We start from the raw sequence: 16,193 nt of genomic DNA, 5'->3' as shown, positions 1-16,193 counted from the left end.
AAATATGCCTATGTTGAAGTTCTTATTCCTTCAAGTCTGGAGTTATGGCAAAAGAAAGAAAAGATTGAGGCTCACTGTGAGATGACTTTGTAAGTGGAGAGATATCTTACTATTTAGACTACTGAATAGCCGTGGTTCTCTTTCTCTTTCTTAAGAAAATGTTGACTGAACATCTAGTATGTAGTAGGTACCACATTACACACTGGTAAAAGAGACAAGAATATAACAACTTAAGAAACATCACAATTAAGTGAATTAAAATTTACAGTGGAGTGTGGTAAGAGCAAGCAACCTCTCCAAGGGTGACTGAGGGACACAGAGAAAAGAGACAGCACACACCTCAACATGACATGATAGTTGAAGAATCAAATAATTGAAAAACAAATTATGGACACAGATGTTCCTCTGCCAAAGTTCAGAGGAAAAGATACCCTTTTTTGCTAATGGGGTCTATATAGAAGTAATAGATGTAGCTATCACATCTGTGCCAACTGACAGAACTGTCGGGTGCGTGAGGAGAGGGAGGATATGCTAGGGAGGTAGCAGATGACAGATCACGTGGGAAACTGCCCGCACTTTCTAGCCACTCAAGAAAAGAGGGTTGTGGTTGGACTTATATTTAGAAGTCAAAATTTTTGGAGATTTTCTAAATCATAGATTAGAAAGAAAAAATACTCAAGGACTAAAGAGTATCTGGTAGTAATGGCTTGAATCCAATGGGGGAAGGATAAAGGCATAATAGGTAATCAAATACTGATTTTGGCAAAATATGTTGACTTCTCACTTTGGCCTGCATATATAAAAGCTTCACATTTCTGCCTGCATTTTACATCTGTCTCCTTTATTCTAAGTATCTCCCTCTTTCAATCACCTTGGAATCCAGGAAAGGACAAGAAAATAATCCAAACTGCACCCTAGATGACAGTGACTTTCTTATTTTGATGAGATTGTTCTCCTCAAGTAATGACAGCCATAACAACTTCTCCAGAATGCTTGAATAATAATAAACAAGTTCATGCTTGGGACTGTTCAGTTAGACACACTTTTCTCCCTCTTCCCAGTCAGGGGTGGTGAAATTCTGGCCTGTAGGCCACATGAAGCCTGCAGAATCATTTGGTATTTGATGGGATATGTAATACTTCTTATTAGCTGCTTGCAGTCTTTTGTTGGTAATGATAATTTGGTATGGCCCATAATGGTGTTATAAATATCCAAGAAGCTCATGGTAGATAAAATGTTTCTTACTCCATGTAAACCTAAAGTTTATGTCTGTCTGTACCTGGAAGACGGATTGAAATATTACTTTTTGCCTCTATGCACAGCATACCCATTCTGCACATCTGTCAAAACTATTAGTTAAGAAATGGCAAAAAAAAAAAAAAACTCGCACTAGGTTTCAGCAAGCAAAGATGCACAGAGATGGTGATAAAGAGAGCTGGAAGCAGAAACTTGAGTATCTTCAGGCTTTTTCCTTCTTGTCTCTCATCTCTATTTTTCTTTCTATCTTGGCCTATCTTTTCCAACTGTTTTCTTCTGTGATGCTAGAACTAGGGTTTTCATGAGCTTCATTCTCACTACTACAGAAGAAAACAGGTTTCTTTCTCAACCCCATGGGATTGAGAAAGACCCGAGGAAGAGCCATATCTGAGGTGCCTTGGTCAGCAGGCTATTCTCCCAGTTAACTACCACTAGAGGATGACAGTATTCTTCATCTTAAATAAATCAAAACAGTCACATTGGCAATCAGGCTGCTCCCATGCAAAGAAAAAGCAAAATACACTTGGATAGAATCTGTATATTAGGGAACTAGTTTAGTTGTGGTCAAATAGAAGCTGCATTGGGGAGCAATGCAATCAATGGGACTTGAGGAGCAGAAGACAACTGCTTAGAATAGTTGAAGACATTCATAGGTCAATAGGCAAAGAAGAGCCATTCATCAGGTGTGGCTTCCAAGAAAGTCCTATCAGCCTGGGTTAAGAAGAAGGGCAAGTGAAAGCTATAGGTTATACACCCTGAGGTGATCAAGACATTAAATAGTGACTAAGCAGCAAGAGTGCAAGTTTGAGATACTCTTCCTCAACACTTGAGGTCACAGCATGGAAACTAGTAAGGAGATACTGAAGTGAAGCTTCATGAAATGTGCAAAATCTGCAAAGAAAGCCAAGGAGTTAAATCCATAGGACACAAAGTGGCCAAGATGATATAATAAGACAAAGAAGGAGTTAAAGGCTGAAGATCTAAGCAGTCACACTGAGGGTAACTAGTGTGCTTGGAAACTGGTATGGTAGATCCATAGTCATGGTGGTAACTGGTATAGTAGAGTATAATTTAGTTTTAGATTTGAGGAGGAAATAGAACCCCTTAGAGTATATGACCCATCTATATATTTTACCTTATCCTCTCCCCATGCCCTTGGTTGAACTGTCCACAGAGTTCATCTCATCTCTATATCCTTTGTTACCACCTCCTTGAAAGCCTGATCAGCAATGTATAGCTCTCTCTTGGTTAATTTCTCCCTTCTCAGTAGATCTTTCCCTTCAACATTCAGTGATACTGCTTTTTATTCACCTTGACAAATGTCCTCTCAGCTTCATAGTCTTCTTCATCTCATAGCAAAATGCCACCTAGTCTGTGTTTATGCTCTTTGTTTCTGAGATCCACTATTATCTTTCTTTGTTTTGTTTTGTCCCCTCCCTTGGCTATACTGAGGAAGGAACTCCAGAATTTGAACAAGTTACATGTTAGGTAGGCTCTCTACCACTGAACCATACACATTCTCCATTCTCTCTTGAACCCCCATCTCCTGTGAGCTTCTGCCTACATTCATTGAAGAAGCTCTTCTCTTTAGGCTGCTATATCTTCAGTCATGTCTCTGTTCTCATCCTCATCTGCTAGTCTTCATAACCACTCCTGGACACAAAATTTGCACCCTTTTACCTCTATCTAACTGCCTTTTCAGTCTCTTTGCTACCTTTTCTTCATCCATTTAGACTCTAAACAGGGCAGTGTTGGGTTTTCTTAGTGGACTGTTTTGTTTCCTTGCTCACATTCCTCTATTGGTGGTCTCAGCTAAGTCTTCTGACTTGACATAGTATTCATCATGAATGTTTCCAGATCTGTCCTGTTCTTGGCCTCAAATCTCCTTTAAAGGGCCAGGCTGGGAGTTATTCTTAATGCAGATCAAGACTCACCCTTGTCCCATCAGGATTTAAATATTTTGTGTTCATTAATTCCCTGATAGTTATTGTATTGAATGAATAGAAATACTTGTAATGGTTTATCTGTAGGTGAGGTTAGATTTTACATGTAAATTTAATGTGATAGTGAGAGGTTTGTCTATCAGGGTTTTTGTGTTTGAGTAAGACAGTGGTTCTTAACAGGGCAGTTTTTTTCCTCAAGAAGAAGTAGCATTGTCTTTAGACATTATTGGTTATAGCAGAGGGTTTACTGTTGGTATCTAGTGAGTTAAAAATCTAGGGTTACACAGAACATGCGCAACCACAACAAAAAATTCAGTCTCCTAAGGTCCGCGGTGTTACAACTGAGGAACTCTAAAACAAGGATTTGTGTGTTTAAATTATCTGTTAGTGGAAAATACCCTCAACATTTGATGAAAATAGCAAAGTACTTTGAATACCTCTCTTTAAGCACATTTATAATAAATACTTGCCCAAAGGTTGTAGCTATCCCCTACAAATGTATATTGTGAATTGTCCTCTTTCAAGCCTGGGATTCCTTTAAACATGCCCAGTAGGTTTGGAGTACCTGCAGTTAAATAGTGTTGCTCTTGGCAGGGCTTGATGAGCAAATGAGGTATGATCTCTCTGATCTCAGTAGTCTGCACAGTCAGCCATGACCTTCTCAGTGTCTCCTCTTTCTACACCCTGTCTGCACTGAGCCATGGCCCAGGCACTTCTCAGTGGGGTGGCCAGAGATTACCGCAGGGGAGAAATGTGGGGGCCTCATAGCGGAGGTTCATGTGGGGTTCAGGATAAATTGGAGTGATTTTTATTTTGCAGTGAATATCATCCAAACTGTCTTTGTACTTAATCTAACTTTAAAAAAAATCATTAAATAAAAAAACAACTTTCAGATGAAATAGTGGTCAATGGACTCATATTTTTCTTAGAGAACTTGCTGTTACTTTAAATACTATTTGGATAATGATAAACTTTACATCCGTATACATACAATGAAAATTGCCACACACTCAGACTTGTTTCTAAGATTCAGACAGTCCAGTTTAGGGCTATAATTAATGTTTGAAATGGAAGGGAGTTTCTTTAGGGTGAAAAAAAAAAAAGTAATTGTGGGTTTTTTTTTTTCTCTACTTCCCCTGAGTCAGCATAGGAAACCTCTTGTTGCATTTTTCTTTAAAAAAAAAAAGAAAGAAAAGCAAAAATAAAAACTAGCACACACACAGACACACAAAATAAAACCCTTGTGGAGGTTGTGCATTGTGAAAAATATTGTGATTTCACAGCTGATCAAATTCTTTACCATTAAGCATATCTTAATTTAACTTTAAACATTTTCATATCTGAAAAACAATTCTTGTTTCTGACTTAATGTTGGTCATTTGAGGTATTTGTTTTTATAAATTTTGTCATGTTAGTTTTTTTTCAGCTTTTGTTTTAGAAGATAGGTACCTAAAGGCATTATTATTCTGTTGTGCCTGATGATATTACAGTAGAAATTTTGAATCAACAAAGCCCTATTTGTGTGTATATATATGCATATATATTATATACTAAATATAATATATATGTGCAGACATACATTGATGTCAGGATTATAGACATCAGCACAAAGATAGGAAATTAGGAGCTTGACTGTGACCCTGTATCTGAACCACCTCCTGGTATGTCAGTGCTGGTTGGGCCTTACAGCTGTCTTCATCTTCTATACTCACAGGAAGCAAGGCCCAATGTCAAGGGTAGATCCACAATGTCAAGATGATGTTCTGGCTCAGAATTTCATGAGGAAGAAAGTTACTTTGCTGGGGGTGTGGGAAAAATAAGCCTCATTACAAACACTTATGTTTGAGACAGTGAACTGGTGTCAAACACAAGAAGTGAAATAAATCTTAGGTTTATAACAGTCTTTATATGCATTATATACACATACCCATTAAATATGCATTTATATACATACTCTACATAAAATAAAACATACAATCTTTTTCTGAACCTTAAAAGTGGAAAAAAAAGTAAATACGTGTCAAGTGTCATGATAATTCATAAGCAATCCACATGCTCAATATGAAGGTAGTTTCTTAATTTCTCTACATGTTTTTACCTTCCTGATGATTTAACTTCATGATGATTCTATAACAGTTGGGAGATAGGGAGCTTTTGAACCAACAGTTTGATGTCTAATCCTATTTCTTTACTGTAATGTGGCAGTGCTCATAGGCCTCGAGAGTATTCTCAGACTGTTTAGTGGGTCTGTGATAAGGGAGAATAGCAGAACTAGGTTAACTTGGGCTTTAGTAAAAGGGGTGAGATCTCAGGTGTTAACTTCAGGTTCCCACTAGAAAGAACAGTGGCCCTATCAGTGATCTCTAAGTCCAGCATATTAAGGTATTGAACACGACCAGCTGTCACTGAAGGTATAAGGAAGCAGAAATAACAAATAATGAATTGTTTTTTTAAGTACTGGAATTGTCAAATTCACAAAACAAAATCACTAGAGGTGCAGATAGTATTATAGCAGATGCCCAGCAAGCTTTGCTTATAGTTCTTGGTCCAGTCCAGCATTCAGGATGAGAGTGGTGACAAATTCAGAAAAGCAAGTTATGTCAGAAGAAAGATACAAATGATTAATGAGAAAAAAATTGTAAACATAGGAATACATACCACATTAACAGTGAAAAATCATAGGTAGGCTTATATTCTCAGAAGAAAGAGACCCAAGAAGCTCTTCAGATTTATTGAAGCAATCTTGGTGCAATAAAACACAGAAGAAACTTTTTGTTTGTTTGTTTTTCCCAGTCCTGGGGCTTGAACTCAGGGCCTGAGCACTGTCCCTGGCTTCATTTTGCTCAAGGCTGGCTAACACTCTACCACTTGAGCCACAGCACCACCTCTGGCTTTTTCTGTATCTGTGGTGCTGAGAATCAAACCCAGGGCTTCATGCAGACTAGACAAGCACTCTACCACTAGGCCACATTCCCAGCCCCCAGAAGAAACTTTTGATCTTGTATGAACTGGACAAGGAGCTTTTGTACTCCTTAAGAGGATATTTATGTAATTATGTTTATACCAATTCTCTTCTTTTATCTCTTTCCTATGAGTTTATATTTATGTGGCTTATCTCCATATAACATTAAGTTTTTCTTATATTAATGACTTTATACTGCAAGAATAACCTGAAATTATTCAAGAAATGTTTTTGAGTGCTTCCTGAATCTAGATGGATGGTTCTGGCAGTGACTCTACATTTAGATCTGTTCTTAAACTCAAACTTTGAAAATCAGGGAACATGTGACTCTGAGATGTGGTTATAAAAAAAGAAATTTCAACTTTTCTTCATTCCTTAATTGAAATGTAATTTTAATGTAATAATTATAATAATGGTTAAAATTTTCTGAGTACTTATCAAGATAACTGGGTTTTCTCATTTAAACATCAAACCCATCTGTTATTATCTTTACTTAATAAACAATGGCATAATAATAGTTTTTACATCTCTTTAGTGACTTATGTTCTGCCACACCATTTTATCTATATTTTTTCTATCCTGTAGTTTGACATAGCAAATATTAATATTAAGTAGCTAACAAATGAGACTAATCTCTAAGTTCTTAAATGGCTTGTGTGAAATTAACTACTAACAGAACTAGCCTTTATTTTCTAGGCTAACTTTTCTCAGGCTTCTTCCTAATCAGGTCCTCTAGTCATATAAAGGTTCCATTATCCACATGTGTTCTAATCCACAGCCACCGAGGTCAGTTCATTGGAGGAGGAGCAACTCATGCTGGATTTCAGAGTTACTATTGACAGCCACATAGGCCAGACAGCATTGATCAGGGCTAGGTCAGGCTTAGGTACTTGTCCTGCCTGGGCAAGTACTCAACCTCTGAGATTTCTCTGCCTTCATTTGCATATCTACAATGAACAAAAATGACTTCTAAGGTCTCAGCCCTTGTGTCCTGTGATTTTATGTAATCTTAAATTAGCAATCTTGTATAATAAGGATGAAAATAGAAGTTTAAAAAAATTCCTTTGGCCTATCCTTAAAAGTAACTAGTGAGACATTAAAATGTAATGTGTTTTGTGCCCCCTCCCCCGCCTTTTGCCATACAGGGGTTTGAACTCAGGGCCTAGTGCTCATTTGGTTTGCTTGGCCTGCTGGCACTCTATCACTTGAACCATCCCTCCAACCCTGCTCTTTGCTATTATTGTCAAGATAAGGTCTCACAAACTTTCCAGGCCAAGCTGGCTCTGAACATAGTTCCTCCAGATCTCAACCTTCTGAGTAGCTAGGATTACAGGTATAAACCACCAGGGCCCAGTGCAAAATAATGTTTAACATTAATATGTGAATAAAATTAAGAGGTCATATTTATTTTAGGTAACATCAGGATGAATGAAGTTTTTAAGAACAAATTTAACAAAGGAAAGTGCTGAATTTTTCTCAGAAAATGAGTATGTATTTTTTTCCCCCCATTTAGTATTTGAACTCCAGGTCTCACACTGGTTTGGAAGATGCTCAGACACTTGAGCTATAACCCCACCCTTTGGCTTTGTTTGATTTTTAGGAAGTCTCATGCTTTTTTGCCAGGGGCCAATCTCAAGACTGTGATCCTCTTACCTATGCCTCCTATGTGGCTGGGATTACAGATGTGCACCACAGGTGCCTAACTTGTTTACTGAGAAGGGATATTGCTAACTTTTGCCTCTACTGGTCTTGAACTTCAGTCCTACCTACACTTATTACTTAGCTGGGATTGTAATCACAAACATCTGACTTTTTCTTTTTCTTTTCTTTTCTTTCTTTTTTTTTTTTTTTGCCAGTCCTGGGGCTTAGACTCAGGGCCTGAGCACTGTCCCTGGCTTCTTTTTGGTCAAGGCTAGCTAGCACTCTACCACTTGATCTCACCACCACGTTGAGCTTTTTCTGTGTATGTGGTGCTGAGGAATTGAACCCAGGGCTTCATGCATGCTAGGCTAGTGCTCTACCACTAAGAAACATTCCCAGCCCACACCTGACTTTTTTACTGAGATGGAGTCGTAGTAACTTTTTCTCCAGGCTGACTTGAAACCATGATCTTTACAATTTTTACTCCTGTAGTAGTTAGAACTATAGGCATGAACCACCATACCTTGCTACTTACTAAACATTTTTGAGATAATTTTTTTTTTTTTTGGCCAGTCCTGGGCCTTGAATTCAGGGCCTGAGCACTGTCCCTGGCTTCCTTTTGCTCAAGGCTAGCACTCTGCCACTTGAGCCACAGCGCCACTTCTGGCCACATTTTCCATATATGTGGTGCTGGGGAATCGAACCCAGGACTTCATGTATATGAGGCAAGCTCTCTTGCCACTAGGCCATATTCCCAGCCCTGAGAGAAATTTTAAGACCGAAATAAGTAGACATCCTGTGTTCCTACAGCAGAAGTCATAAAGTTGTTAGGAGGGAAATAGTCTCTCATGTAGATGTATAGATTTAATACCACCAAAAATCCCAGTTGACATTATGGAAAAATCAATAAGGTAGTCCTAACATTTACATGAATTTTTTTTTCTTACTTTTAAGTGATTTTTTAAAATTTTTCATTAGGAAGTAGATCTCAATGCTTACTAGCAAATGTAAATGATCTTTATGTAGTTGTACTAGAGTTGCCATTTAGCAAAGCAGTTTATGGATACAGTGCATCTTAATCAATGTTACCCCTTTCAACAAATTAAGGAATGAAATACTTTTTTAAAAGAGTAAAGTTAGGAAGGAAAGCTATCCTTCTTTATTTTCAGACTTTTTAATAAAACTGCAAAATCAAGTCTCTGATACTGACATACAGATAGGCATATAGATCAACCAATAAAATGGAAAGAAAGAAACGTTTGTATTTATTGTTGATTTTTTTGGCCAAGGTGCCAAGAGAATTGAATGGCAAAATACCTTTTTAAACAGATAGTACCGGAACAGCTGGATATTTACATGCAAATGAATAAATTTGGGCCCTATCATCATACCGTACAAAGCCAATATCTAGGTATATCTTGTCAAAATTAAACTTTTTTTCAAAGGGTGCTATTTAGAAAGTGAAAAGACAACAACCTAAAGAGTAAAAGTAAGTTTTTTCAAATTAGATATTTGATAAGAAACTTGGATCCAGAACTCTTATAATTTTATAATTAAAAATTAAGTTAACAGTAAAAAATTTGGCAGAGAGCTTGAATAGACAGTTTCCCCCAAAAGATACATGGATTTTCAATAAGCACATGAAGAGATAGATTCTTTTTTTTTTTGAGGATAAATAAAGGTTTTATTGATTTCATGGTGTGGCTCAAGTGGTAGAGTGCCTTAGGTATCAAGTACAAGGCCCTGAGTTCAAATCAAGAGATAGATTCTTGACTTCATAAGTTACTAGAGAAATGAAATTTCACATTACAATGAGATACTAGTAGGTATCCACTAGTATTGTTGTAGTAAAAGAGTTAGACCATAACTGGTGTTGAGAAGGATTTGGAGAAAACAGAAATTCTGTTTCACTGCTGACAGGTATGTAAAGTAGTGCAGTCATTTTTGAAAACAGTTTGTACTTTGTCCATTGGTTAAGCAAACAGTTATACCCTGTTACCAGTAATTCCACCCCTAAGCAAGAGAAGTTAAAACCCATGACCATATGTACATTCCTACCAGCATTATTTACAAGAGCCAAACAATTGAAACAACACAGAGATCCATGTGTTGATGAGTGGGTAAATAAGTTTCAGGAGCTCACTTCTGTAGCTAACATGAAGTTGAAAAATGGTACTGTAGTAAGTATAATGCAGAGAAACTTTTGAATTGAAAACATGTCACCCTGTATGTTTGGATGGCCAGACATGTTTCTACATGTGTGATTATTTCTTATTTTATTAAGAGAAAGTCCCTGCAAATATTTTTTTGGTTTTCTTTACCTGTGAACGGAGTTACTTTCCTTTCTTCCCATAGGGCCTAAAATAGCTTTATTAATAGGAATATATGATATTTGTGTTTAAAAAAATCAGGGTGGTCTTAGATGTCTGTCTTCCATTCTGGCATTTCCCTTTACACAACCGTTTAGAATTTTCTGTTTAAAAACTGGCATTCTAATAGCTTTTCTTTGGCTTAAAGCCTAGGTTGCAGTCTGAAGAAGCAAATTAGGAATGTTAAGACTTCCCCCAAAGAAAAAATGTTTGTTATGAAAGTGGAGCTGATGTGACACTTAGAATTAGAGCTTCTTAACTTTTCTAAATGACAGTTAATGATCTCTTTCTTTTTTTTTTTGTTATTTGGTGGGGAGAAAAGGTGGTGTGGGGGGTGGGATGGATGAAAAAAATGCCTACAGGCTGGTATATAAGTTTGGCTCACCAAACTGTTAAATGTCAGATACATTCTGCTGATAATACATCTTTTGTCTCTTTTTAGGAGCTAATTTTGTGACTCGAAAAATTAGTCGGTCAGTAGCTAAGATTTACCTTGGACAACTGGAATGTTTCAGTTTGGGAAATCTGGATGCCAAACGAGACTGGGGCCATGCCAAGGACTATGTAGAGGTAGGAACTGACTCATTCCATTCTTACAAAATGCCTGGATCAGTTGATGTTTTAAATGCCAGGCGCCTGTAGTGAAAAGTATGACTTAGAGGTGGTAGCATGTATACTTCTGCTGTTGCACATATTGTTAAAGTCATGGTTCTTTCAGTCAAGGCTTGATGGCTCAGTAGTACATGTTGATTACATTGAATGTTACTTAAACAAAATTTTTCATAAACTGTTGTTTAATTTATTAAAAGAAAGATGTTGGTCAGTGCGTTCAATGATAGGTGGGTAGCTGGATGAGAAAGTGTTGCTCTTCCTCAGTTTCTCAAGCTTTCATACTATCCCATTTGTTTACCTTCTACTTCCCCCCTACTTAATACTTGGACATGTCCCTGGAAAACACTGTTTTGGATAAAAGTACTAGTTCTCAGCACAGAAATAACAGGTTGGATAAGAAATGTACTCAGTGCCTTACATATGAAACTGTAAACAATAAAGAAATGTGTGGGGGGGGGGGTGGGGGGGAGGAAATAACATCTAGTCTCAATTTATGTTATCTAAGACCTTCAGATTTATACTAGTCAATGAAATTCCTTTCCGAGTAATATTCTTTGGGAACTTTCGTTTTGCACTAAGTCTTACAACACCATAAGCTTCTTACCATTGAAAACCAATGAGCTTTGTTAGAAAGAAAGAGAGAAAGGGAGGGCGGGGGGTGGGGTGGGATTAGTAGTGACACTACCACAGAATAATGGATGTAGTTTCATCCCTATGTTCTATTATGGTTCTGTGGCAAACATGAAGAAATCATGGTAGAGACATGACTCTTTTTGCCAGAGTTGCTTGTTTTTAATCTAGCTCTGTACAGATTCCTGTACTCACAGGAATCTTTCTGTACTGATGATTTTTATCTGGGATATTTGATCTGCCTTTCTTTGTACACTTCTGTACCTTAAAAAGAAACTTGAAAATTTGCAAAACACAAAGTAAATAAGAAGTTTACTTGTTAACATTAAAGTTCATTTTCCTATGTTATGATTTTATGTTTTTTATTTTTGCAACTAAACATGTATATATTATATATGTATTCAAACATGTGACACTGATTTGTTTTATGTATCGAAATTCTGATTTAAAATTTTGAGCAGTCCAATGTTTCAATCCTTTAATAGGGTCTCATAAGCTGTAATTACAAAGAAACATTTACAGCTATAGTCCTTAGATATATATTAGGAATATTACATAAAAAATCTCCATACGTTTAGAAATTAGAAGAAGAGAAAGGAGATGCGAATAGGAAAAGTTAAAATGTTAGTATTCAACTTAAGTGGCCTTTCCAACAGAAAAGAGGCAAGTTTTGTTAAAAATAAATAAATAAATACAATATCATCTCAGTTGTATCATTTTTGTGTATTCTTGTCTAGCAATCTGTAGGTACTTAGAGCTACATGAAAATCTATATCCAGAGTCTTCTCTTAATTCAGGGAGCAGATTGACAAATTCTATTCCATTTAGTGTACTCGGGCACAAAAGAAGCTTATATTGGAATGAAGAAGTCCATTCTAATAAGTGAAATGCTATAGCAATGTGTTGTGCTTATTACTGGATAATTGTTTCTTCTTTATACTTTTTATGTTTTCATATCTTTAAAATTGATAGCATGCAAAGCTTGCAGTCAGGAAGGGGAAATGCTACTCTGAAAATAGAAAAAAGTTCAATAAAAAGGAATTAAACAAATGTGTATGTCAAGAGAAGACCTTTTGTTAACTAGTGGCTCTGATATCAATTTTTATGATAGTTTGCCAAAATGTTGTTAGTATGATGAAGTGCCTCAAGGCCAAAATATCTGAGATTAAGGTGCTCAACCGTTTTAATAAAAATGTGAAACTGTCACATTCCTTAGACAGAATTAAGGCATTCTTCTTCATATCCAAGACTTGATCTGTTTGATAAGACAAGTGAGTTTTGTATATTAATGATTCTAAAGTGTAGCATATGTTGGTGATATAAGGAGCTCTTCATAGTTTTCGTTTATATGCACTCAGTATAATCTAAATTTTTTGATTTCTGAAAAGGCAACATTATTAAGAATTCATAGTTCACTATTCTCTGTTTAGAGAAATATTTCTATTCCTTGTCATTCTAAATGTATTTAAGTAAGGTTACTCAGAGTAAATTTATTGCCAGAAGTACATAGAAAATTATATCCAAACTCTTATATAGATAATCATTTAAAAAATGTCAAAAGGAGAAGCTGACTTTTCTGCGTGCACATGCATCCTGGCCGAGTAATCAGTGTTAGGATGAAAAACTGTCACATCACATACACATGATGTAATTTTATAATGGCTCTCATTTAAACATAATGATGTTGGTAAATCTTTAGATTAGGGACTCCTGCATTTTTACTTACAAATGACTTCCTGAGTAGAAAGCATTGGCCCCTCAGCTGGCTAGGGAGCAGGGAATCCCAGCTGTGTTAGTGGATTACTCCTCCACTCTAGACAAGTTTACTCATCTGTGAAAAGGACATAAGGCACTAGACATATGATTAATACACCTGTCTTATAAATATATTTGCAATAATGTATATAGAGTCATTTCCTGATTTTGAGTCATTAGCATCCATTTATAGTTTGCCTTTCTAGATTAAAATGATCTAAAATTTATTTAAGTGAATGCAATATATTTCTATGAACATAGTATACTACTGTATTGAATTATACTGTACTTCAAAATAAGTAGCCATTTTCTAGTTATATCTTTCCCAATATTTTGTTGTGAACATTTTCAAATTACAGAATAACTGAATACATTTTAACTATGAATATTCATGTAATTACCACAGTAACGTTTGGAAAAAAAATACTGTTTAATCACTATAGTGCTAATGGCTAATGGCTTTAGAAACTTAATTTAAACAAAGAAAAGTTAAGAAAAACTAGCAAGTCTTATAAGATATAATTAGATAGTAGCTCAAAACATTTTTAAGAATTTTAAAAATAGAAAACAACCTATTGTCCTGATCCCTCCATTAGGTGATTGCTTTTCTACTTCCTTCATATAGAAAGATATAACTCCTTTGGTAAGAACATACTAGAGCATGCCAACCACATTCAAACAGACTTTGGCTGTTAACACTGTAATAGTAGTGGCTGAAAACTACTAAGGGAAGAACTTCACTGGCTGACATGTTTATTCTCCATTCCTTCCATTGAACACTACTATCGACACTGTTCTACTAGCTTTGTAAAAAGCCTTAGAAGACTGAAAAATGCAATATACTACACAGAATGAATCAGATTTCTTAATAGTAAAATTACCCAAAACTGTTCTACCTGGAACACTGTGAGCAAAAGGTAACTTTAAACACCTAGTAGTACTGTTCAAGGCTAAGAAATGGTACTATTTGCTTGAATAAAATTCACAGTAAATTACACTGATAGAAGTATCTGAAATATAACTCTTGCCCAGAAACATAACTTTCCCCAGAAAACATTGAGAGATAAGATCATTGGTAGATGTGAGCTAGAAGTAAGTTGAAACTCGTAATATGGCCCATTGTCCTTGAGGGACACACTGAAAGAAAAACAAAAGTTACAAATCTTTCCAAGTTGTTATGAGATTGTTAGGAGTGGATTAAGTTTCATTAAATTGAACATCATACTCTTCCATCATTTTTCTTCTAGGGAATTTAGGCTGAATAACAGTAATGCTACTTGTAGAAATAAAACATTATTGTTGCATTTTAGTACTTACTAAGTGTGAAAAACTGTACTGAGGAGTATTTTTTCTTATAGAACTCATTATCTTATAGTAAAATTCTGAAAGATACTTCTTCATTTTACAGACAGAAGGAACTTATAATAATTCAGTGATGCCCACTGTCCTGGAAAGTAAATGCTGATGAAACTAGAACTCCAGCCTCCATCTGGATCCTATACCATTCTCCTAGCCTCTCACTATGCTAATAGAGGAGTGAGAATATTTGCAGTGGGGTCTGGGTAACACACTGTTTTTAGGCAAGTGGAAAATTAAGCTCCCCCCCCCCCCACCTTTTTCTTCCTGCTATTCTTGACCCAAGAGGAAGAACAATATCTGGAAGATAAAAATCTGACAGAAGTAGCTTTTCAGTCTTGCCAGAACTGTGATTCTGGAGATACCAGGCAGAGATACGGAGGTTACACTTAAGGAAATTATACAGTGAGGTCTTCATTACCCTCTGTCTACTTCCCCCTAAATAAATTAGCCTTCAGTTCAATGTCCAGTACATAGCTGCTACAAAGACTCTGGGAAACCGGGAGCCCCTATAGGAGATACCATCTATGGACAGAGCTGGGGAGAACTGAACATCATTTCCATATCCCTTCTGCCACATCTGCTTAGTATTTTAGACATCCCATGATGCACAAATCTAAAAGAATAAGATGCCATTTACACTTTGAAATCTTATTTAAGGGAAGGTAGCAGATTGAAACACCACTATCACCAAGCCTGGGTGTGTGTGTGTGTGTGTGTGTGTGTGTGTGTGTGTGTGTGTGTGTACATGGGCACACAATCAGAGAGTCAAATTTTTACATTGACTAGTGAGATAGTTAAACAAGGAATGTAATCTTCTAGAGGATTTGGGAAATACTGTAAAGAACAATTAAAGTAACTTGATAAATAGGCCCTTCTTGCCTGTATTCAGAAGAACATGATGCTACTATATGTTTCTAATAATAACACAAGACATTTATACAAAGCAACTCAGGTCTAAATTAAAGAAAAGGGAAATATCAGTTTTATTCGAGGAGTATATAACCAATTTTGTACATTTTAACCTAAAATATTTAGATTAAGCAACTATTTCTGTTCTAAAAGAAAATACTGTATCAATATACAAATAAAGAAAAAAGTTTATTTCCCTGATATGATGACTTTGGGAAACTTATATAATAAATTTGACTCACAATTTCAATCATTTTATATATATATATATATATATATATATTTTTTTTTTTTTTTTTTTTGGCCAGTCCTAGGCCGTGAACTCAGGGCCTGAGCATTGTCCCTGGCTTCTTTTTTGCTCAAGGCTAGCACTCTGCCACTTGAGCCACAGCACCACTTCTGGCCATTTTCTGTATATGTGGTGCTGAGGAATCGAACTCAGGGCTTCATGTATACGAGGCAAGCACTCTTGCCACTAGGCCATATTCCCAGCCCCCATTTCAATCATTTTTCTTCTTTATTCTACAACATCTATGAATCTTGATTTAAATGTTGTACAACTTTTTTTTTAGAGGGAGCATGTTGGAGATGGAACCCAGGACATTGTTTATGCTAGGTGAGCACTTTACTACTGAGATGCATCCTAAGCTTTGTGCAGCAAACAAGTTTCAGTATAATATTTTTTAAGCCAAGAAAAATACTCAAGTTCTCAGCTGTTTGTTTCAATTGGCCAAGTGTCTTAACTGACATGGGAAT

The 16,193-nt window shown here is 36.2% G+C and overlaps 1 protein-coding gene across 1 annotated transcript in view; it reads left to right on the top strand.

Moving 5' to 3' along the window:
* Gmds (GDP-mannose 4,6-dehydratase) overlaps positions 1-16,193 on the top strand; it is a 533,421-nt gene that overhangs the window by 245,797 nt on the left and 271,431 nt on the right. Inside the window, exon 7 of the mRNA XM_048348513.1 lies at positions 10,615-10,742. Coding sequence (XP_048204470.1) covers positions 10,615-10,742 — 128 coding nt within the window. The remainder of the gene's footprint in view (positions 1-10,614; positions 10,743-16,193) is intronic.

This window comes from Perognathus longimembris, chromosome 6 (assembly GCF_023159225.1).
Source record: "Perognathus longimembris pacificus isolate PPM17 chromosome 6, ASM2315922v1, whole genome shotgun sequence".
NCBI lineage: Eukaryota > Metazoa > Chordata > Mammalia > Rodentia > Heteromyidae > Perognathus > Perognathus longimembris.
Note: the sequence above shows the minus strand (reverse complement) of the source record. Positions and strands in the feature narration are given on the sequence as shown.